The sequence below is a fragment of the Mizuhopecten yessoensis genome, unplaced genomic scaffold (genome assembly GCF_002113885.1).
Source record: "Mizuhopecten yessoensis strain PY_sf001 unplaced genomic scaffold, ASM211388v2 scaffold6647, whole genome shotgun sequence".
NCBI classification, from domain to species: Eukaryota; Metazoa; Mollusca; class Bivalvia; order Pectinida; family Pectinidae; genus Mizuhopecten; species Mizuhopecten yessoensis.
The window spans coordinates 1,229,081-1,254,840 of record NW_018406654.1 but is presented as its reverse complement, the minus strand read 5'-3'; the positions used below and the strand labels follow the sequence as shown (position 1 = coordinate 1,254,840).

At 36.8% G+C, this 25,760-nt stretch overlaps 1 protein-coding gene across 1 annotated transcript; it reads right to left on the bottom strand.

Moving 5' to 3' along the window:
- Positions 1–724: 724 nt before the first annotated feature.
- On the bottom strand, positions 725–25,760 carry LOC110452374. Its single transcript, XM_021500852.1, has 6 exons — positions 25,689–25,760; positions 23,929–24,005; positions 22,398–23,577; positions 5,026–5,041; positions 2,179–2,254; positions 725–1,940 (listed from the first exon to the last, which is right to left on the bottom strand). The coding sequence occupies exons 2-6, from the start codon at positions 23,996–23,998 to the stop codon at positions 805–807; spliced, it is 2,478 nt and encodes an 825-aa protein (XP_021356527.1). The 5' UTR covers positions 23,999–24,005; positions 25,689–25,760; the 3' UTR covers positions 725–804.

The window sequence follows — 25,760 nt, the reverse complement described above, 5'->3', positions numbered from 1 at the left end:
GTTTACACCCGTAACAACTAATAGGACACTTTACACCCGGAACAACTGATAGGACACTTTACACACGGAACAACTGATATGACACTTTACACCCAGAACAACTGATAGGACACTTTACACCCGGAACAACTGACAGGACAGTTTACACCCGGAACAACTGATAGGACACTTTACACCCGGAACAACTGTTAGGACACTTTACAACCGGAACAACTGATAGGACACGTCACTCAAGGAATAGTGACGGGGGATTATTATCACATAAATAAACAAGAATATGAAAATATATTTATACTGGATAATTGGTGGGTTCTTTTACCGCTTGCGCTTGGTTATGTTGTTATAAAATATATAAATATTGATATGCTGAGAAAAGAGGAAGCAGAAATGTCGCAAAACAGATAGTTTTCTGCTTAATCATGATTTAGGCTAGTTAGATTTATCAAGTGTCCGAAAGAGATCTTTCTGTTTTCGTATATACTATGCTTCTCCAAAGTAAACTTTCCCTTATATCCTACTTCCATCATATTAAGTTGTTAATATCTAAAACAAATCCAATTATCTTACCAAAACAGACTTATCTCCATTACGAAAATTGTCACGCATGTTATTAACTTCCTCTCTCTGTTTTGTTTAATTTCTTCAATTGCGCGTTTCTTCTCTAACGCGTATTCGGCATTTTCAGGACACGTTTTATCCTGAACAATAAAAAGATTACATTACATCTGGAACAATTAACAGCACACGTTACATCCGAACAAGCAAATATGTGTTCTGCGTATTCATGATTTTATTGTAGAAAGTTTAAGTCCACTTTAACAATCCCTTTACTGCACCTCCAATTGTTCCTACTAAACCTCCAATGGATTGTGCTGCTCCAATCATTAACCTTCCCATAATGGTCTTATTTCCATTTTCGCATTCCTTCCTATAATCATCACGATAGCTTACACATTTTTCTTGGAGCTCTTCCATTCTTTTCTCTAATTCGCGTTTCCCCATTGACTCTAACTCGGCTTGTCTGTTTTCTTTTTCTTCAATTTCTCTTTCCTTTGCTTCGAGTTCCTTTTTAGCAGCTTTCTGCTTTCGAAGTGTTTCTTCAAATTCCTGAGACTTTTCTTTTTCCTTTGTCTGAAGTTCCAATTCCTTTGCTTGAATTTCCTTTCGACTTGCCTCAACTTCTTTTCTCTGAGATTCAATTTTCTTTTGTTCGGTTTCCAGGTCTTCCTGTATCTTCTTTTGTGCCTTATCAATCTTCTTTTTTTCCTCAAGTCGGAATTCCTCAGCTCTTCGCTGAAACTCCTGTTCTGCTTTCTCAAACATCTCGTTTGAGTAGTATGATTTCCCAGTCCCATTCATATCTTGCACCTTTTCAACCAGTTCAAGTGCGTCGGCGCCAGTTTTCTGACCTCTTGGAGAGTTATCAAATGCTAAATATTTTTGACCACATCTCTGTAAAATGTCTTTCAGTTTGTCTGGAACCTTTTTGATATACTCATGAATGGTCATATCGTCGTTTTCTAAGTCATCTTTTCGTGTAAAAAGTACTATCAGGTACTTGAAGAATTCTTCACCAAAGACATTACTGAAGTGGGTGATTGTGTTCTGCTCTTCTGGTGTGATGCGCCCTACTTGAACAACAAGAATAAAGGCGTGAGGTCCGGGAGCGAGCATTGCTATGCATTTAACGATTTCTTTTGTGATATCTTCGTTCGATAATGCCGTGTCAAACAATCCCGGTGTATCCACTACTACCAACTTCTTGCCAAAGCGCTCCGTTGTGTTGAATCCACATCTACTTGTTACTGAAGACCCAGATAATTTAGATACGAAATCTTTTCTACCCAGTATGTTGTTTCCAGTAGCACTTTTTCCAGTCCCTGTGCGACCTATCAAAGCCATCCTGTACTCTTTCTCAGCTCCGTATGAAATATCTACATCTACAATAAAACAGTATCAAAAATAAGTGTATTGATAGTGAGTACAGTGTGGACGAGTTAAAGCATGTAGAGCTATTTACGTTACCAGCTTAAGTGCCTGGTTCCATGTTTTTCACTGCTAGATTATTGAAATATTAGTTTTTATCATATTTTTCTAATTTTTTATATTAAAGCTCTCGCTCTCTCTCTCGCTCTCTCTCTCTCTCTCACACACACACACACACACACACACACATACCAGTCAATCCTGTCATGTTTTCCGTCACAGCCAATCCTGTCATGGTTTCCGTCACAGCCATTTCTGCCATGTTTTTCTGCGAAGAATATAGATACGTATAAATATGTATATAGGCAACAATAAAATAACGACGGTGCAGACACAGAAATCTGTCTATGTTATCTTAAAAACGTGAGGTCAGGTGAATTAATACAAAAAAATGGAATACATTGAAGGGAAAAATCTATCTTGTAGTTGTTTGCGTAAACACAGCGTGAAAAACAACATGTCAATTGCCTCATAGCTAGACGGCCGAGGTGACTATTACTTTACACCTAAACCCGGACAAATTTCTTTGAAATTCAAATCTTCAGGTATATGAAATATGACCTCAATGACCTCCACCTTTGACCTTTTGACATTGAAGTTAGTCTTTAAATTATTTGTTCCATTCTCAACACTCTTGCTTCATATACATATTGCAAAATATCTACCTTTCAAAGGAAATATGATATCAGTGACCTTCATCTTTGACCTTTAAAGTTGGACAGTAACTTTTTTTTTTCGATTCTAAACATTATTGCTTCATATACTTATTAACAAATATTTACCATTAAAAAATATGAAATTCAACCTCAATGACCTTCACCTTTGATCTTTTGACCTTGAAAGTTGGTTATTAAATAATGTGTTCTATTCTAAACACTATTGCTTCATATACTTGTTACAAAATATATAACTTTAAAAGGATATGAAATATTCGCTAAGTGACTTATTTCAGGAAGCTGCGCATGTTGGCTAACTTTCAGAATGATTAACGGTAACCTAACGACTCCATGCTTGGATTTAAAAAGTGTCATCGACAATTATTTACAACAATTAAGAACGTCAAAAAAGTATCCAGTGCGACCATCTTTTATATTTAAATAACCGTATTTAATATGATATTGAACTCCCGTAAATAAGAACGAAAGTCGTTTAAACCGGAAGTTTACCATCGCAGCGATATGACATCTGCTGAGGATGAAGTCTGAAAGTGAAAGAATGTGTGCTTTCTGTTGTTATTGCTCACTTATCTACATGTTGATTAGAACAAACGATACTCAGAGTATATCATCACCTAAACGGAATAGGTAATTTCGTGCGATGGAAGAATTAAGCCCATCGCACTGACGGCAACACTTCTCTACAGTACTGTACTGAAGATCTTGACGTTGAAAATTTCATTCGAAGCATTACAGCAATTCCGTCCTGACTGTTGACAGAGATTTAGTTCCGAAATAATTGATAAATGTCAGTGTAAACAGATTCAAGTGATACGAAAGAACGTTTGAAAACTGCAACTGAAAATAAATGTCTCGAGTCATAGTCAATGACCCCAAGGACCCATACCGAACCGAAGCATTCAGACACGAGTAGACGAGTTTCTACAATGAGGTAAAAATATAGTATCATATTATATAGTGCGCATGCTTTTGTGCAGATTGTCAGATTGTTTACTTTCTTATCATACTCTCAGCAAACCCCTGACCAAACTTTGTTTCACGTAGGACATCAGCTGTGTTCCTCTGATTAGCAAGAGCCATGCTCAGTTTTCTAGATTTAGGAAAAGAGGTGGTAGGAAATACATTAATACATTACAGGTAATTTCCCTTCATGTAAATTTGTTTTCATGTGTTGTAGTTTAATTAAACATTCAGTGCATTATACTCTTTTCCTCCCTGCATGTAATCTCTGTTTAGGGAGTGAAATTTTGTTAAGAATATATCTTATCCGGTTGCATTTCAACTCAAAACATCAAAGTAACTGATTTCATTAAAATATTTTAAAATTAGTGAACAAATCACTTTGTTTCTTAATGTATTTGTAGTGTATCAAATGCTTTTTGTCAAATTAAATCCACATTTGAACAAATCAGAGTAAATGTTTAAAATATGCATAATTTGTTTTTATTTATTACAGGAAGTAAGGACGGAAAGTAAAATGCAATAGGCCAAACCTGGATAGATCAAATCATAGAGAATAATTTATTAGGGCATAGGTCATCATGACAAGGGTGGAAAATGAATAGAAACAAAATACCAGCATACCAGGTTTTTGTTACAAATCGTTAAATTTCTTTGTCTTTTTTTACAGGAATGTTTTAGGTCATGGATATTTATGCAGAAAGCCTTATGTAAGAAGACACCATGATTGAAACAAAACTCTGGACAATTTAATGTGAAAAAAAATCAAATACATAGGTCCTGTAAATGTGTTATTAATTTGATATATAAAATTCATACTACAATGCACATACTCCAAAGACAAACATTCGTATCTTTAGTTAATAATAACAATATGATAATTCGATACCGTTTTATCACAACCTAGTTCGTAGGTCGTATCAAAGCGGTTCACAAATTATTATCCGTGGTTATAGGGCCTTTGCAACCAGCAATACCTTTTAATTCCCTGGGGAGCATACATTCGGTGCTGCCATTTCGGTGCTCACAGCTAGCATTCAGCAATTCTAGCATTGCCCAACCACGTACTCATTTACAGCTGAGTAGACTGGAACAAGCGGAGTAAAGTATCTTGCTCAAGGATACAACACAGTGCCGTGCCGTGCCGTGCCGTGAACCCGCAACCCTTCGGTCACGAATCCGGCGTCCTACCACTAGACTACCGTGCCTCCCAAGTTATATATGTATATTGTTAAAGATTAGTCACAATATTTCATAATCCGTTTAAAAAAAAAAAAGTATCTGAAAAGGAACATTGAAAAGTTGAATGTGCAGTATATAAACTGTAATGAATGAGATAAAAAGAAATTACTAAAGTTACAGAAACAATGCTTATATAACAAGGTAAAAAGCATTCACTTACGTTTATGCGACTTGTGCTGTGGTTTGAAGACTCTTGCAATGTCCGTAAAATTCATGAAGTGCTTGGGCATTTATAGTTTCCTTAACAATGCAGAACTATTCAAGGAGTGGGTAGGTGAACAACAATTCCGAGAATAAATAAGCCTTTCCTAGAATTCGTACTCCAGATTAGTTTGTTTTGCAATGTTCGTAAAAGTGCTTAAACATGTATATGTTAACTAACGATGCTGAACTATTTAGGGAGTCCGTAAGAAAATTTCAATTCCTAGTATCGGATTTCTAAACTCTGTGTGAAGATTGCCGCTATTGTCGATGAGTCTGACAATATATAATAGTTGTTTCTCGGTCACACGTCCTTGTTTTTAAGTGTTGTTAGCTTCATGTAAAATACACGTATTCGTTTATTTGTTGTACCATGTATCTGACATTTTAATTGTGGGGTTAGTTATTACCATTCCATTATTAACGGCCCATCAACAAAGAGCCAATAAATAGTAGCATTGTGGGGTTAAGCTTTTCATGACAACTGACACAGATGGGAGCATAACTCATGTGGATTAACGCATGCTGGATCACGTCCATTATACTAGATATTTCTATTAGCTTTATTTATTTTACAACAATCAAGAAACAAGGTTTTAAAACTTATACTAATCACTCTTGTTTGCCCGAATGCTAGCGCGCGGAGGTCTTACTGTGGGAGGAAACCGGAGTACCCGGACAAAACCCACGTGTTTCGGAGTTATTTCGGAGAAACTTTGCTGCTTTTCTTGACAAAGCTGGCTTCCTCTTTTGATAGCACCACGTTACATACATGTTTTGATTAATACTTCTTATTCTGTATTATGTTTCAAAAATGTGATTTGATTAAAATCAATGTAAGTTTTTTAAATGTGTTTTATTATTTTTGTTTCTCTCCTGTTATAAAATGACTAAAACACATAGTAAGTTAACTTAGTAAATATTAATAACTTTATTTTTCTGTAAATTTTCTCTCATGAAATCTGTTTCTAATTCATATTCAGAATCTGATATTACACTTTTTGATATGTTTAATATCTTTCCTGTAACCAAAATATTCCACAAGGTAATACATTATTTACATAATAACCCAACCCCCAACCTGGTCCCCCTCCTATCCATAATTTACCAAATGACAAATAAAGTCTATTATGGCTTATTTACAATTTCAAAAAAATCAGCAAATATTCATATTTTCCCAAATTGTTTTCAATAAATTATTGATACTGGCATCATAAATAACTAGATGTGTATATATAACTATGTAACTAGTCTGAGGTATTCTTATAACTAGGCACCAGTTTGATTTAAATTTGAATGCAACATTCTTCTATCTTTTTCAGGTAATCACAATAAAACGGGAGCCTGAAGTTATTTCCTAGTTCCTATTTCCGTTTAAGATAAATGGAACTAGGAACCAGACCCTAGTTCGTTTAACATAATCGGAACTGGGAACCAGACCCTAGTTCCGTTTAAAATTGAAATAACACTATCAATGGAACTTCGACCACAATACTAGGTCTGTTTCAGAAAGAAAAAAATCATAGCCAGCCTCTTATAATCGACTGGGAACTCAAATCTGAATCCAGTACAGGAATCGAACCGACAACCTTTCACAAGAAAAATAAGACCTACAATTAATTGGTCTTATACGGAACTGAGTGTCAGACTCCAGGTACGTTTTTCCTTAAACGGAACTGGTAACCAGACTCCAGTTCCGTATAGTAAACGTATATGGGGTTTTTTTGTAATATTTTCCCTGTCTACTTTGCAAAACGAATGGTCACAGGAGCGTATTTATATCTGAATCCAGTATAGGAATCGCACCCACAACCTTGCAGACGAAAATTAAGACTGCCATAGCCTCTACAAAGAAATTAGTCTTATACGTAACTGAGATTCAAACTTCAGTTACATTTTTCCTTAAACGGAACTGGGAACCAGGCCCCAGTTCCGTATAGTAAACGTATCCGTGTTTTGTTATTCTTTCCCTGTCTACAAGGCGCATCGTTATATGTGATTCCAGTACAGGAATCGAACCCACTACCTTCCAGATAAAAATTAAAACTACCATAGTCTGTATAAAGGAATTGGTCTTATACGGAACTGATATCCAAACTCCAGCTACGTTGTCTCTTAAATAGAACTGGGAACCAGACCCCAGTTCCGTGTAGTAAACGTATATAAGGTTTTCTTGTAATTTTTTCCCTGTCTACGTTGCAAAACGAAAGGTCAAAGGAGCGTTCCGTATAGTAAACGTTTATGTTTTTAGTTATTCTTTCCCTGTCTACAAGGTGCATCGTTTTATCTAAATCCAGTACAGAAATCGAACCCACAATTTTACAGACGACAAAATTAAAACTTCCATGGGTTCTATAAAGGAATTGGTCTTATACCGAACTGAGATCAAAACTCCAGATACGTTTTCTCTTAAACGGAACTGGGAACCAGACCCCAGTGTTACGGCACGATTTCTCACCCGACACGATTTCTCACCCCGACACGATTTCTCATCCGGGTGAGACATCGTGCTAAAAGTGCTGCGGTCGCAACACGATTTCTCACCCTAACACGATTTCTCACCCCGGTGAAAAATCGTGCAAAACGTATGGGCATAGGTGACACGTTTTCTCACCCGGCACGATTTCTCACCCCAACTCCCAATTAGGGATGGATTTTGTCCGTGGTGTCTTAAAACTAAGTGAACATGTAATAGATGAGTTGACATGATTTTAAATGAGAAGTTCAATGTACAACATGCCTTATATTTATTGTTTGATTTATCTATCAATATATTTATTCATATCTTATTATATAATGTATTGCTTTTTACTGAAAGTCGATCTAAACCCCTAAAACATATACAAATTACGTTTTATGACTACTTGTGTATATGCTATGACTATTGGACAAAATGTTCAAGGTTTTGTCCATATAAATAAATGCACTTCTGGTCTTTATAGCATATACAAGTGTTTTTGTTATATAATGTTGTTTGAAACGTTTAACATGTAAGACCACAGTAACCTTAAAAGTAAGTCAAGTGTGCTGCAACCGTTCAATGTATCTGCTGGTCAAATATGAAGACTACTTGGCACAGGTGGTACATAAAAATTGTTGATAGACTACTGACGTACGATACCACAGCATACCATTACAGACACTTCGAGGGAGAAAAGTAAAAATATTTGATAAACAATGAAATAAAGTAACTTGAAACTAAAAACAAAGACCACAGTAGATGTATTTTAGGGGTGTTAAACGGTCCCTGTAGGTCCCTATATGTCCCTAGGTCCCTTTGTGAGGTCCCTGTAGGTCCCTATATGTCCTAGGTCCCTTTGTGAGGTCCCTGTAGGTTCCCCAGATCCCTTTAGATCCCCCTATTTAGAGGTTCAATCATTTGGATGAAAGTATTTAATAAAATATACTCTAATCTAAAATAGCTACGAAGAAAAATGTTCAGTAATAAGATAAGGTCAACTTAACAGATGAGTGGTACGACCATCAATATTCTTAAGGTGAAATTATGTGAGAAAATTTGACATTCAGTGAAAAGACGAAGCCATGGTATTGTAATCTAACCTTAACGACACGGTAGTACGACCCGACTCCCATCATTATTCCCAAGATGAAACTGGACGATAAATTGTAACAAGACGATACCATTGTATATTAACCGTACGCAATAGACCTACGTGGTACGACCCGAATCCCATGACAATTATTGAGATGAAACCATGCGATGAAATATGACACGAACAGCTATTAACACGACAAAGCCATGGTACGAAATCTACCCTGAACTTGACTACACAAATGTATATACTCTACGTCCTGGTGGCAAATAGTTCACTTTTAGTCGACGATGGACAGTAGAAGTACTGCCCCAATGTGGTCTAAAAGATATGAAAGAATTATGAATTTCTTTCAGCAAAAGAAAAAAACAGCGCTACATAAGGAGCTTAAACTGTATGTGCTGTATGCGCGCTAACATATGTATGCACGAATTATAACCAACTAAAGGATCTAGTCAAAAGCAACATTTCAAAATAATATGATGTAGGAGGACAGATAAATTAACCAGCCAATGTTTGAAAAGGTAAGCAATATTTTGCTTTTAATCGATCACTATGAACCTAATACTATTAAAGGGCTAAGAGTCATATAAGTATATATCACTGAGTGACATGAACAGACCCTATTCTTAAAAGCTATATTAGAATAAAAGAAAAAACAGTTATCAAATTTAAATATTTATTTAGTAAATAGAAAACACAAACAATTCTCTGAATATCTTTAATTGCATAATCATATGAAAAACATCATATATTTAAACATTGTTCTCACTTTCTACACAACTATGGATGGAAGAAGTACTCAATCATTGAGAGTAGAAAGGTTTAGGCGAATAATTTTGCTGTGTAATTAGGGCTGCATCGTGATGCCGTCCTAGATAAGGAGCTCAAACTCGGTGTGGTAACACACAGATAAGAAATAAATGCTCCCTATAAGGAAATGGAGCACCACATTCTCGTGGAGAGAGTAGAAAGAAAGCAGATGCTTTCTCCCTCTACTGTGAGCGAGACACGTCGATAGAAGGAATTCGCCAATAAAAAGGTTTTATATATTTCATTCCTAAATGTTGGTAACGCCTACATATCAGAATAAAACGATATTCATCTTCTATGTCTAACTTACAATTTGGACAAAGTCTTTGTTCTCTCGCTATATTATTATAACGACCAGTTTCAATAGCTAGGTTATGAGCGGAAAGACGAAGTTAAGATAAACAGATTCGGTATTTTATAGGAATAAACGTCGTCAAATAGTATTGTAGAGTAAAATAACTTGCTGTGTACCTGTATAGAGTACATTTAGATGAGGACTCCAATAATCCCCCAGATGTTGTTGACTTTGATCAAATAGTCTTTGCTTTATTAGATGCAATTACCTTTATTGTTATACCTATAGTGATTTGCCCATACATCTCCGAAGTCGAGAGAGAAAAAGACAATGTTTAACATGATTTACCCAGTTAAAACAATTACCCGTATTACTACTGCTTAAAAAGGAATACACAGTGTGCAAAATACAGTTATTCGAATCCATTAGTTTTAACCAGTATTTATTTTATCATTCTATATTTTCTTATGCATTCTAATGGACACCGACCTAATTTAAAACACAGGGAATTCGTGCCAAGTCCCTGTGATTCAAAATACACCATTGCATTACAAGTCGACTTCTTAACTTTAAAAAAAAATCCTCTTACAAAATGAACCTTTTCTATATCAGAACCCTTTGACGAACCCCAAATTTCACACGCATAATGCAATATACTGCAAACATTAGTATCAAATAAATGAAATAACATTTTACAATTAAGACTTAAGTTAGAACAATTTGATAAAAGTGCAAACATGGCCTTACGTCCCTGGTCAGATAACTGTTTTTGTATTTGTTGGAATCTATTATTGTACTTAAGTTTTACTCCCAGGTAGCAGAAAACGTCAACAACTTCCACTTATTTACCATTATAGGTCCATGATTCCCTATCATGTATACGACCTCCATATCTAAATACAACAATATTTGTTTACTCTGTATTTAGTCATTTTCCTTTCTGTGGAATAATTACCTAGACGACTCTGTAAACCTTCAATGGTTTCGGAAAACATTATTAAATCATCCGCATACATTAAAAGTAATAAGCTTAATTCACCGAAATCGTAATCTGTTGCACCATTTTCAATAAATGAAGTTTCATAATCACTAACAAAAAGCGAAAACAATACAGGTGATAATATTTCCCCTTGCAATGATCCAACATTGTTCTCAAAATAATTAGAACACTTAATGGCGGATAGCATTTTACCGCGAATGCCAAGCTTAGTCAGCTTGCACCATCATCTTACTCTATCGACAAAATCAAACGCCTTCTGAAAGTTTACAAAACAACAGTATAAACGTTTCTTTGAAGACAGAATTTTAGAATGACTAGAATGGCTTTACCTAAAGCTTGGCATTCATATGCAGTGTTGAGTTTGAACTCTGCGCGGCGAGCAATCAAGTCTATGGTCATGGCTAATTTAATTGGAGATGATAACGACTGAATTCTTCAGAAAAATGATTAAGTAACGTTTAGATAGTATACAGCAAAGTTTTTAACAGGATCAAATGTGTAAATCATTTCCATATAACTAAAATAACCATTTCTTAGGGTTTGCTTATTTTAATGTTATAAATATGTGTAGGATCCTATACACAAAGCAGCATGTCTACAAAAGAGATACCAGCAGGTAGCAATTCATTCTTGCATATATTAAACAAGAAAATCGTAGTGTCGAAGTCATTGTGGAAGTTCGATATGAAAGGATCGAGAACAAATTTCGGTTTTAATGAAAGTGGGAGGAAGAAGCTATATATCTAACTGATTGCGGAATAATCGAATATACAGAAACAATCAGCAACTTTTATGAAGTCGAATATATATATAAATATGTAATAATTAAAAAAACAAATATTGTTTTACCGTGATGTCGCTCTAAAGTTTATATATATATATATATATATATATATATAAGTGTACGTCATTACAAGTCAAACCTTTATTTCATCATTGATTACAATGCTATCTTGTTTCATTTTTTGTACGATTTCCATTTACCTGTATGCGTTCAAGAATAAACCGTCAGTATGGATGTATAGTATGCATCAAAACAACAAAGAATACCGAAATAATAACGAAACCATAATTCCACCTCAAAATCGATAAAACGAGGGCAAATTACGAACAAAATATAGTTTTGCATGGATACCCTTGAAAACGTACAAGAAGAATCAAAAACATATCGTCAAATCTGTCGTAGAATCAAACAAGGATGTCATATTTGAAATTAATAATATTGTGCTACCGGTTTATGTTTAATCAGTATTTGGATTTGGATGTCACGAGGTGGATAACTGTGGATCTGTTATATGAAATTGTAACAGGAATAAGGAAAACCTACCCCGAGTTAAGAAATGAAACTATTTTCTTTATTGACAGTATAGTGGGCATAAAATATGATAGAGTTCACAACCGGATGAGAAATCTAACAGGACAACGGTATTATTGTAGAAGCGGTTTTGGAGTGTACAAGGAGTCGATAGATTTTGTATACAGGAATGATTGACTTCTCAAATACGGAACAAACAATATTATTTGCTCGTCGGATTTTATTGCATTCACATGATATGTTGAGACATGAAAGCCAATTAGTACATGTGATGAACCTTATACATTTAAACAACCATCTCTCTTTCTAAAATGTGTCCACATATATAAAATGGATAATTACACATCAATGACAACTTTTTCCAGACCATCTAAAGTTGTTTGAATACAAAATAAAATAAAATACAAGAGTATATATCATATAAAATTACCAAGTATTCTACAAATACAATGGGGTCTCTTTTACACTTTCTTAAAACATAGATACTAGATATTTTCTTCTTTTGAAACATTCTCAATTTAAATCTTAATGAAATACATCAGTACATAAAATATCTATTCAACATGTGTAATTACATATAATTCATATGTACATACAAATGAAGTCTCTTAATTATGCTTTTCTTTAAAACTTTTGCAGCTTTGAATATATTTAAATTTAAACTTTTTAATTTTTCATTTATTTTTGGTACTTAATGAAATTTTCTTTTAAAACTTTGGTTTTGAAACTTTAAAATATTTCCATTTTCAATAGTTTTTCTTAAACTTTAGATGTTTATGTATAGTATATAAGCACCATGTAGTCATTAAATGATGTCGCTCATACTTCCACGTTTTATTAGATTTTACATTGATATTTTTTTTGTTTCAACTTAAAGTAAATGTTTGATTCCTTTTCATTTAGTTTTGATTCTTATTGAAATTTTCTTTTAAAATTTTGGTTTTGAAACATTAAAATATTTCCATTTTTATTTTATTTTTTCTTAAACTTCTTAATATTTAAAAAAAAATTAAATATCAATATACAGATGTACTCACCATATATTCTTATCATCAACATGTACCCATGAAGTCGCTTTAATTTTATTTTATTTTGACTTTTTAATTTAAAATATTTTTTTGTTTTACCTTAAAACAAACTCTGCAATGGGTTGGCTTCCCGTTTCGTCCTTGAAATACCCGGGTATATTTTTGTTCTTTGTATCGCGACAGCGATGCTCCATCGGATAATTGGACAGATCGAACAGGTGTCTTTCCCGATACATGTCGTCATAGACGTCTGAGCATTGGATATGGTACAATAGACTGTCCGTATCCGTCATGAGTAATTTTATACCATCTCCATATGATGAATCTTTGAAACGAAGGTCTTGCCACGTATGTTTTGAATGTTTTGTCCGTGTGTGCCTGCTTGATGTCGACTCTAGATCGCACGCTATCCATCGTCTTACCGAACACGGTGTTATTCATGAGTTTAAAGACATATTTCTCGAATTCGTTCTTACATGCAGCTCTTTTGGACGTGTTTAATTGTATGTATGGGCGTAAGCCCGATGACCACCGCTGACGCTTGTAAGGCAACCTAATCAATACACTTCTTTTACAGAACCTATCTTCAACTAATTTAACCTATCTTTTTATTAAATTGGACCTATCTTCAACTAATTGTACCTTCAATGTATCTTCAATTAATTGAACATATAGATCTTCAATTATAATTTGGCGGTCCATACATCTATTACCTAGGAGCAAAACCCATTCTTGACAGTCTAACGGTCACTGTAACTCTGTGTAAGACCACGGATCTTATCTAAGTCCGTGGTAACACGCATTGTAAAATTGCACATTATCTTAATTATTGTGATGAGAAATTACAGTAAGATATACAGTGTACATTATTGCATACGAGCCTTCCGTATTATTGATCAACAAATTGTACCAAATCGCACAGTCGTGCGGTGAAAAGCGCACAACGGGGCGAACGATTGTTAAGTCGCACAGTTGTGCGCACCATGTGTGGCCGATGTGCGAACGGTGTGTGAACGATGTATGCACGGTGTGCGCACCGTATTTTTGGTGCGTTGTGCGGTAACACAACTGTAACATCAAAACACGATAGGGACTTATTGAAGCTGAACATCTGATATGGAAGTCTCTCCATCCAAGCTAAAAAACAAACACTTTATTCTACAATTCTACTCTGCCGAGACGAATACGGGATGTAGTTACTGCTAAGGGTCATGCAACGAAGTACTGGAAAATCTGGTAAATCCTTCAGTGAGTTTCTGAGATAAGTTCTCTTCATACACGTTGATTTATACGGCAAACTTTAAAACACGACGGTCACGAAAACGTGAAAGACACTGTCTACATTCCAAATATAGAATTAGGCACAAAATACAGGTATTTACCCAAACAATGGGTCCAGGGTCTTAAGGTGATAAATATGATGTAGATCTGACGTAGTTTTAGCTGTATTAAAGTGAAATACAGTAAAATATATATATACTTAAGATCTATATTGAAATTAACTGAACATAAGCCTAGTTTACCAATCAAAACGATTGATGACAGATAAACACAGAAATGCTAGTTCAGGAAAATAAAAACATCCAATATTATTCTTTATCATCTATATATTACAGAGTTTGGCAACTCACGCAGATCTCGCAAAAACACGCATGATCATATTGATAAGATACGCCGCGATACTTGGGTTGCGGCTGCGCAATCACGCGGAGCCGGGTCTATGAGTGTTTGCTTTGACAGCTAAAACCACATGTCGAAGCAGAATGATATCGATCCTGGTGACGATAGTCTGGTCAGTGTGTGTTACCTGTGAGAATTCGATTGTGTAATCGTTAGTTCGTGTCTCATTTTAAAAAGCCGGCTAAAAGTATTAAATGAAAATAAATATATGAAGATATTGATAATGGATAAAAAAGGAGTTCGCGTTTTAACGTGTCATAAAAGAAATAACCCTCACACATCAAAGCCGCCATTTTACCTGTATTTTCATAGCTTAATTATTAAGCTTTGCAAGTGTTGACATTCTACTGTGCTGATTTTCAACAACAATGGCGCAAACGTATATCATAATGGCTGAACAAACATCGCAACTTCCTTTACCTAAATTGCTCATCATAGAGCTTCCAACCCAAACCGAAAGATCGACGAGCGCCTAGACGCACAGTATGCATGTACTTGAACAACCCGGCCCTATCAAAGGCCAGGCTGACCTATACAGGCTAGCAAAGACCAGAATAGCATTTGTCCAGATAATTTATGTCTGAAATTTCAACAGACTGCGTCTTTGTAGACATACGCAATTCAACCACCACTAACGAAAGCTTAGCTGACTGCTTCAGGGTGTATGCACATACTCGCCATTAACCTTTTTTCTGGCGAATTCCTTCAGGCACATTAGCCCCAAATTCCTCTTGTACACTGGTAACGGCATAGGGATAACTATTATCAAAACCGCCCCCAATTGTAATTGGCTGACCAATGTTCACACCTACTGCTGGGGAATTTCAGATGAGAGTTATTAACTCCTCCAATCTTGGGGCCATCCTGTCAAATACTACAGCAGCCGCCCGTGACATCTGTTCCTCCGATAACTCCGATGACCAAGTAGCAGCATTCTCTTGGTAACTCTGCTTGGTGCGATGAACCTTCACTGGAACCGTCCTAGACATGGATTTTGCCTTAGGCATGCTGAATTTAACTCAAGTCAGCAATAATGAAATTAATTTACAGAACAATTCAATTAATTTTATGTTCATTTAAGGCTATTCAACTAATTGACTCGGGCATGATACTTAAATTAAATGGAAGATATAATTCCACCACCATTACCACCATCACCACCATCACCACAATCACCATCACCACCATCACCATCACAAACATCACCATCACCACCTTCACCATCACCACCATCACCATCATCACCACCATCACCACCATCATCACCATCACCATTACGATCACCACCACCTTCACCATCACCACCACCATCACCACCACCATCGCTATCAACATCAACACCACCACAACCATCACCATCACCACCACCATCACCACCATCACCACCACCACAACCATCACCACCACCACCACCATCACCATCACCTCCATCGCCCCCACCACCACCATCACCACCACCACCAACACCAACACCACCACCATCACCACCACCATCACCAATATCACCATCATCATCACCATCACCATCACCATCATCACCACCATCACCACCACCATCACCACCACCATCACCAATATCACCATCATCATCACCATCACCATCACCATCATCACCACCATCACCACCATCATCACCATCACCATTACGATCACCACCACCTTCACCATCACCACCACCATCACCACCACCATCACCATCACCACCACCATCATCACCACCATCACCACCACCATCACCACCACCACCACCAACACCGTTACCACCACCAACACCACCACCACCACCATCACCACCACCACCAACACCAACACCACCACCATCACCACCACCATCACCACCCCCATCACCAATATCACCACCATCATCACCATCACCATCACCATCATCACCACCATCACCACCACCATCACCACCACCATCACTATCAACATCAACACCACCACAACCATCACCACCACCACCACCACCACCACCACCACCATTACCATCACCACCACCATCACCACCACCACCTTCACCATCACTACCCCCATCACCACCACCATCGCCATCAACATCAACACAACCACAACCATCACCATCACCACCACCATCACCATCACCACCACCACCACCACCATCACCACCACCATCACCAACATCACCACCATCATCACCATCACCATCACCATCACCACCACCATCACCACCACCATCGCTATCAACATCAACCCCACCACAACCATCACCATCACCACCACCATCACCACCACCATCAACATCAACACCACCACCACCACCACCATCACCATCATCACCACCATCACCACCATCATCACCATCACCATTACGATCACCACCCCCTTCACCATCCCCACCACCATCACCACCACCATCGCTATCAACATCAACACTACCACAACCATCAACACCACCACAACCATCACCATCACCATCATCACCACCATCACCACCACCATCACCACCACCATCAACATCAACACCACCACCACCACCACCATCACCATCATCACCACCATCACCACCATCATCACCATCACCATTACGATCACCACCACCTTCACCATCACCACCACCATCACCCCCACCATCGCTATCAACATCAACACCACCACCACCATCACCATCACCATCATCACCACCATCACCACCACCATCACCACCACCACCATCACCACCACCATCACCACCACCACCATTACTATCACCACCACCATCACCACCACCACCTTCACCATCACTACCACCATCACCACCACCATCGCCATCAACATCAACACTACCACAACCATCACCATCACCACCACCATCACCATCACCATCACCACCATCACCACCACCACCATCACCACCACCACCACCACCATCACCACCACCACCATCACCACCACCACCACCACCATCACCACCACCACCATCACCACCACCACCACCACCACCACCATCACCATCACCACCATTACCACCACCATCACCACCACCATCACCACCACCATCACCAACACCGTTACCACCACCAACACCACCACCACCACCATCACCACCACCACCACCACCACCATCACCACCACCACAACCATTACAGTATCCATTTTTGGAGACGACAGATTTCCAAAATGGTGTTTTTTATTTAATAACAAACGTACAGTATTGTTTATTTTGCCTTTTGTCATATTTGTTGTTATTTCAAATTTGGCTGAATAAATTTCTTTTAACACAATTTCAGGATAACAAAGATCAAATGGGCTATACACTTTAATAACCCAAATGCCAAGCATAATGAAACCTGGCCGATGTCATTCTCGTATGGATTGCTATCATGCACTTTTAAGGCAATACATGTCAAATACTTCTTTTCTATTATCAAGATATCTATCTAGGGTATTATATTTGGTCAGGAATGTGTTAGGATGCAGGATCGTCACGTTCTTTTTAAAATGAATTACTTAGACCCACTTTAAAGGTATTAAATATCATATGTATTAAACTTTTTAAAACATTTCTTCTTAATAAACGAAGAACCTCGGTTGATAATAACTGGCATGTGATTTGATGATTAAAAACGCTATGAATTGAGCGGTCTGAATATATTACTAAGACAATTTTTTAGGTTCATATCCGTTTAAAAATGTTAAAAATCTTTCAGTGAATCTTTATAATGTGTAAAATATTAAAAAAAACACCAACAAACACCCACATAGCGTGTAGAGTATTATCTTGTTTAAAATAGAATTTTTAAACTTCTTTTTTACAGGTGTGTGTGAGATGACATTTTTCAAAATGAGGGCTGGTGAACTAGTGTGGATAACCCCAATTAACCAGGACAGTGGTAAACGTTAACACTACCGTCTATGGAAAATCATTTGGTTCTGCGGTCCCTAAAAGACAGCATACGTCATTCTTAGTTAAGACATTTTACCGGGCTTTATCTATTAAAGCTGTTTGCCTTATAACATGACTCTATAGGTGTTTTACTTCATCAAGAGAAAAGCTCGCAGATTTTTACATATTTCATCCCTGTGACAATGAAAGGTGGTAAATGTCATTTTTATTCCTTAACTTTGTCAGACGCCATCCTGCGAAGCAACCAGACTAATATATTGCCCCTAGGCCGTGTTGTTCTTCAGATGAGGACATTTAAAGTAGCTCGAAGTCATAATATTTCAGTGAGTGTTTATTATGTGTAGAATATTAAAAAAATCCAACAAACACCCACATGTAGCGTGTAGAGTATGAGAATTATCTTGTTTAAAAAAATATCATGGACCTTTGGACACAGATGTGATATAGTTAGCAGGTAAGCCATACACACTCCTTAAACTTATTGTGTATATCTGTTACTTAGCCGTCACGGTATGGTTATTCTGTATACTAGTCATATGAGTGGTATATATAAGCGACCGCCTGACTAATATCAAAACCATGTCTTCCAAATGGTGGAAGGCCCCTTTTGTCCGATTTCTGTCATGTGTACTTTGTGTCTATATTTCCACCATAGTAATTGTAAGATATGTTCTCGCACATCAGGCAGAGATATCCCACGTCATACCCCATTCTAGATTTTTCTATCTCGTCCAATCTGTCTTGTTCCTTTACGTGGCATTTCGCAGAATTTTTACACTGCGATGTATTTATCCGCGCTTTAACTACTTGAAATTGACATTTTGCAATAAAAATGTTCTGTTTTGTCGTTATATGTATAGTTTTGATGTTGTTAGATATTTGATGTTGTAGATATAATATATTCTACACTGTGAAATACGTTGTAATCTATGTAAGGACGGACTACGTTTTTACGCGGAAGCATTCAAATGTAGCTTAAGTAGTAAAGAGGTCATTATCATTTGAGGCCCAAGGCGGGATACTTGTAGTTTTTAGCAAAATTGAAATTTGTTTTCGAACGTAACAGTGCGAGAAAAAAAGTCAATTACCTGTAACTGAGGTAATAAACAAGAAATATAATCCATCCCTGATATGAGGTAAGGATACGGTTATTCAAACCCTCGGGATAAACTATTGAGCCTCGGTTGGGATTTTGTTACAGAATCTTAACCCTCGACTGAGATAACCCGATCTCGCTCAGTTAGAGGTAATAAATTATATTGTTCTTTAAAAAAGTGTCTTAAAATGGATATGAGTTGCTGCCGTAAAATCTCTTCACTTTAGTCACAGAACTGTCAAGTACAAACATTTACAAAACAATATAATCGAGATCACAATAGTTTGACGGCGTCGTCATCCGCATTAAGGATTTACCAACAAACGTCATAGTGCCACAGTAAAAGTAAAATATTGTGTGGCTTTAAATCCTCGGGCAGAGAAACAAAATTATGTAAATTGGGACATTATCGTGTGTGGAAATGGTCGCGTTGTGATTCTTCAAACAATATCAATTAATATTCGCATACCGAAATGTTTCTAGCAGGAAAAACGCCAGCATTTCCACAACGACAAATTTCACGTTTGCAGTATATACACTTATATATTTGGTAGTTAATACTGGGAATCTTTCACAAAACAATTTAAGGATTTTGTTTGATTTACATACCATTTGAAATAAAAATTAAAATCACGAAAGTAAATCCAGATCCGTGCTGACTGAATTGCGTGCCATATTTGTTCTGCACGGCACCAGGTATCGCTTTGAGAGAGAGAGAGAGAGAGAGAGAGAGAGAGAGAGAGAGAGAGAGAGAGGATGTAGTTAGACATGTCATCCGGTTTGAATTTGAATAAACAATTGAATCCAAAAAATAGAAAATAAAAAATAAACAAACAATAGGTGTTTAGGGTACTTTTTTAATAAGCAATATATCAAAGAACAAAAACAAAACATATTAAAATATAAAAATATTGTTTAGAAACAAAGCACAACGCGTACGACACACAACTCCCAAGTTGTGAAACTAGTTATATCGCTAGAGAGCCGGTCCATTATCGCGTGTATCGGGTGACAAATACGTCTCTACTTTTTACAAAAAAATGTAATGATAACAAAAAACAAAAACGTGTTGATGCGATAAAGTCATCCTTGTCCAAATCTTCAGCTTTAAACATTTTTTTTCTGAATATTACATACTTCTACTGCATACTTAGCTAGTAATGAAACGTCCAACAGATTCACTCTATAGCACATCAAACAAGACAATTAAACCCGGAACAACTGGCAGGACAATTAACACCCAGAACAACTGACAGGACACGGAACACCCAGAACAACTGAAAGGACACGGAACACCCAGAACAACTGAAAGGACATTTTACAGCCGGAACAACTGACAGGACATGTAACACCCGGAACAACTGACAGGACACTTAACACCCAGAACAACTGGCAGGACACTTTACACCGGAACAACCGAGTGGACAGGTAACACCTGGAACAACTGACAGGACACGTAACACCCGGAACAATTGACAGGACATGAAACACCGGAACAACTGTCAGAACACTTAACACCCGGAACAACTGGCAGGAAACTTTACACCCGGAACGACTGACAGGACAATTTACACACGGAACAACTGATAGGAATTTTTTTACACACGGAACAACTGATAAGAAATTTTTACACACGGAACAACTGATAGGACAGTTTACATCCGAAATAACTGACATGATACTTAACGCTGGAACAACAGAAAGGACACGTCAGTCAAGGAATAGTGACGGGGGATTATTATCACATAAATAAACAAGAATATGAAAATATATTTATACTGGATAATTGGTGTGTTTTTTTACCGCTTTCGCTTGGTTATGTTGTTATAAAATATATAAGTATTGATATGCTGAGAAAAGAGGAAGCAGAAATGGCGCAAAACAGATAGTTTTCTGCTTAATCATGATTTAGGCTAGTTAGATTTATCAAGTGTCCGAAAGAGATCTTTCTGTTTTCGTATCTACTATGCTTCTCCCAAGTAAACGTTCCCTTATATCGTGAATAAGACTGGTTACATTTCATTTTTTGTCTGATCGAGATCTTTCTTGTAAAGAATATGCTTCTCCCAGGTAAACTTTACCTTATGTCCTAATACCATCCTATTAAGTTGTTAGCAACAAATCCAATTATCTCACCAAACCAGACTTATATCGACGTTCCACTACGATAATTGTCACGCATGTTATTAACTTCCTGATTTTGTTTCATTTCTTCTATTCGTATTCGACATTTTCAGGACACGTTTCATCCTGAGCAATAAAAAGGATACATTACATCTGGAACAACTAACAGCACACGTTACATCCGCAACAACTATCTGGGCTCGTACCATACGAAACATCTATCAGGACACGTTACATCCGGAACAACTAACAGCAGACGTTACATCCGCAACAACTGTCAGGACACGTTATATCAAAACAACTAACAGGACACGTTACATCCGGTACAAAAACCAGCACACATTACATCCAGAACAACTAACAGACCATGTTACATCCGCAACAACTAATTGGAAGCGTTACATCCTGAACAATTTACTGGACACGTTATTTCCGGGACAACTAATAGGACACGTTACATCCGGAACAGGCAAATAACTGTTCTGCGTATTCATGATTTTATTGTAGAAAGTGTTCTCTGCGCTTCAATGTTCTTTTGTTCGGTTTCCATGTCTTTCTGTAACTTCTTTTGTTCCTTATCATTATTTTTTTTCTTTAAAAAATCCAACTATGTTTCCTATTGCATTTCCAACTTTTCCTACTGCATCTGCAACCTTTTCTGCTGCATTTCCTACGGCTACTACTGCAGATCCTACACTGTTCATTAGTCCGACCATAAAAGACTCATCTCCCTTTTCGCATTCCTTTCTAAAATCGTCACGATAGCTCCCACATTTTTCTTCGAACTCTTTTTCTCTTTTCTCTAAATCGCGTTTCCTCCTTGACTCTAACTTGTCATTTTTGATTTCCCTTTCTTCAATTTCTCTTTCCTTTGCTTCGAGATCCTTTTTAGCAGCTTCCTGCTTTCGAAGTGTTTCTTCAAATTCATGAGACTTTTTTTTTTCCTTTTTCTGAAGTTCAAATTCCGTTGCTTGAATTTTCATTCGTCTTGCCTCAACTTCTTTTCTCTGAGATTCAATTTTCTTTTGTTCGGTTTCCAGGTCTTTCTGAATCTTCTTTTGTTCCTTATCAATCTTCTTTTTTTCCTCAAGTCGGAATTCCTCAGCTCTTCGCTGAAACTCCTGTTCTGCTTTTTCAAACATCTCGTTTGAGTAGTATGATGTTCCAGTCCCATTCACGATATCTTGCACCTTTTCAACCAGTTCAAGTGCGTCGGCGCCAGTTTTCCGACCTCTTGGAGAGTTATCAAATGCTAAATATTTGCGACCACATCTCTGTAAAATGTCTTTCAGTTTGTCTGGAACCTTTTTGATATACTCATCAATGGTCATATCGTCGTTTTCTAAGTCATCTTTTCGTGTAAAAAGTACTATCAGGTACTTGAAGAATTCTTCACCAAAGACATTACTGAAGTGGGTGATTGTGTTCTGCTCTTCTGGTGTGATACGCCCTACTTGAACAACAAGAATAAAGGCGTGAGGTCCGGGAGCGAGCATTGCTATGCATTTAACGATTTCTTTTGTGATATCTTCGTTCGATAATGCCGTGTCATACAATCCCGGTGTATCCACTACTACCAACTTCTTGCCAAAGCGCTCCGCTGTGTTGATTTCACATCTACTTGTTACTGAAGATGCACTCAATTCAGATCGAAAAGCTTTCCAACCAAGTATGTTGTTTCCAGTGACACTTTTTCCAGTCCCTGAGCGACCTATCAAAGCCACCCGGCACTCTTTCTCAACTCCGTATGAAATATTCACATCTACAATAAAATAGCATCAAACATAAGTGTATCGATAGTGAGTACAGTGGGGACGAGTTAAAGCATGTAGAGCTAATTACGTTACCAGCTTAAGTGCCTGGTTGCAAGATATTTCAACGACCGGAAAAGATCACTAAAATATGATCACTGTCTTTAAAATTGCACATCTATGAGATAAAAAGTCCATGTTTTTCATTGCTAGATTATTGAAATACCAAATTTTTTTCTGTTTTTCTAAATTTTTATATTAAAGCTCTCTCTCTCTCTCTCTCTCTCTCTCTCTCTCTCTCTCTGTGTGTGTGTGAGAGTTAATTCAAGTCAGTTATTTATCTGTAAGGAAATAATGCATACCAGCCTTTACAGTCCTTTTCTCCGCCACAGCCATTTTTCTCATGTTTGCCGTCACAGCCATTTCTGCCATGTTTTTTCTGCGAACAATATAGATACGTATAAATATATATATGGACAACGATAAAATAACGACGGTGCAGACAACGAAATCTGTCTATGTTATCTTAAACGTGACGTGACGTGAGGTCAGGTGAATTAATACAAAAAAAAACTGAATACATTTAATGGAAAATATATATTGTAGTTGTTTGTGTAAACACGGCGTGAAAAACGACATGTCAATTGCCTCATAGCTAGACGGCCGAGGTGACTATTACTCGGCCGTCTAAACCCGGACAAATTTCTTTGAAAGTCAAATCTTCAGGTATATGAAATATGACCTCAATGACTTTTACCATTTGACCTTGAAGTTGGTCATTAAATTATATGTTCCATTCTAAACACTCTTGCTTAATATACATAGTGCAAAATATTTACCTTTCAAATGATAGGAAATATGACATCAGTGACCTTCATCTTTGACCTTTAAAGTTGGACAGTAACTTATTTTTTTCGATTCTAAACATTATTGTTTCATATGCTTACTAATAAATATTTACCATTAAAAAGATATGAAATTCGACCTCAATTACCTTCACCTTTGATCTTTGATCTAGTGATCTGACTTACTTCCTCAAAGATTTAGCAACACATATTATACATGTCATTTTTTCAATATGGATTGTGGAATAAGCAGTTATTAACAGCCACGTTTTTTTATTTTTATAAGACTGTATTCTACATGTATATATATATTTCTAGCTTATCTAAATAGTATCACTATTTATCATTCCTGTAAGACTGGTTGAAGACCAGGTATAATTTTGCAGTATATGTATAACTTGATGCAATAATTTCTAAATTATGACTGATGTGATTATCAATAAGATATTGTAAAGCACTACATGTATATAGTCATAATTATATATACATGTAATTGTAATATGGATTCTGCATACCAGGCTTTTGTTACAAATCGTTAAATTTATTTTTCCATTTTTACAGGAATGTTCTAGGTCATGGATATTAAGCAGAAAGCCTTATGTAAGAAGACACCAGGATAGTAACAATTTAATGTGAAAACAAATCAAATACATAGGTCCTGTAAATGTGTTATTAATTTGATACATAAAATTCATACTACAATGCACATACTCCAAAGACAAACATTCGTATCTTTATTTAATAATAATAATATGATAATTCGATATACCGCTTTATCACAACCTATTTGTAGGTCGTCTCAAAGCGGTTCACAAATTATTATCCGTTGTTATAGGGCCTTTGCAACTAGCCAATACCTTTTAATTCCCTGGGGAGCATACAGCCGGAGCTGCCATTTCGGCGCTCACGCCAGCATTCAACATTGCTAGCCACGTACTCATTTACAGCTGCGTAGACTGGGACACGTGGAGTAAAGTATCTTGCTTAAGGATACAACACAGTGCCGTGCCGTGACGTGAACCCGCAACCATTCGGTCACGAGTCCGGCGTTTTACCACTAGACTACCATGCCTCCCAAGTTATATATGTATATTGTTAAAGATTAGTCATAATATGTCATAATCCGTTTTAAGAAAAAAACGTATCTGAAAAGGAACATAGAAAATTGTATGTGCAGTATATAAACGGTAATGAATGAGATAAAAAGAAATGAACAAAGTTACAAAAACAATGCTTAAAGTGTATATATTCTCAACAAGGTAAAAACATTCACTTACGTTTATGCGACTTGTGCTGTGGCTTGAAGACTTTTGCAATGTCCGTAAAAATCATGAAGTGGTTGGGCATTT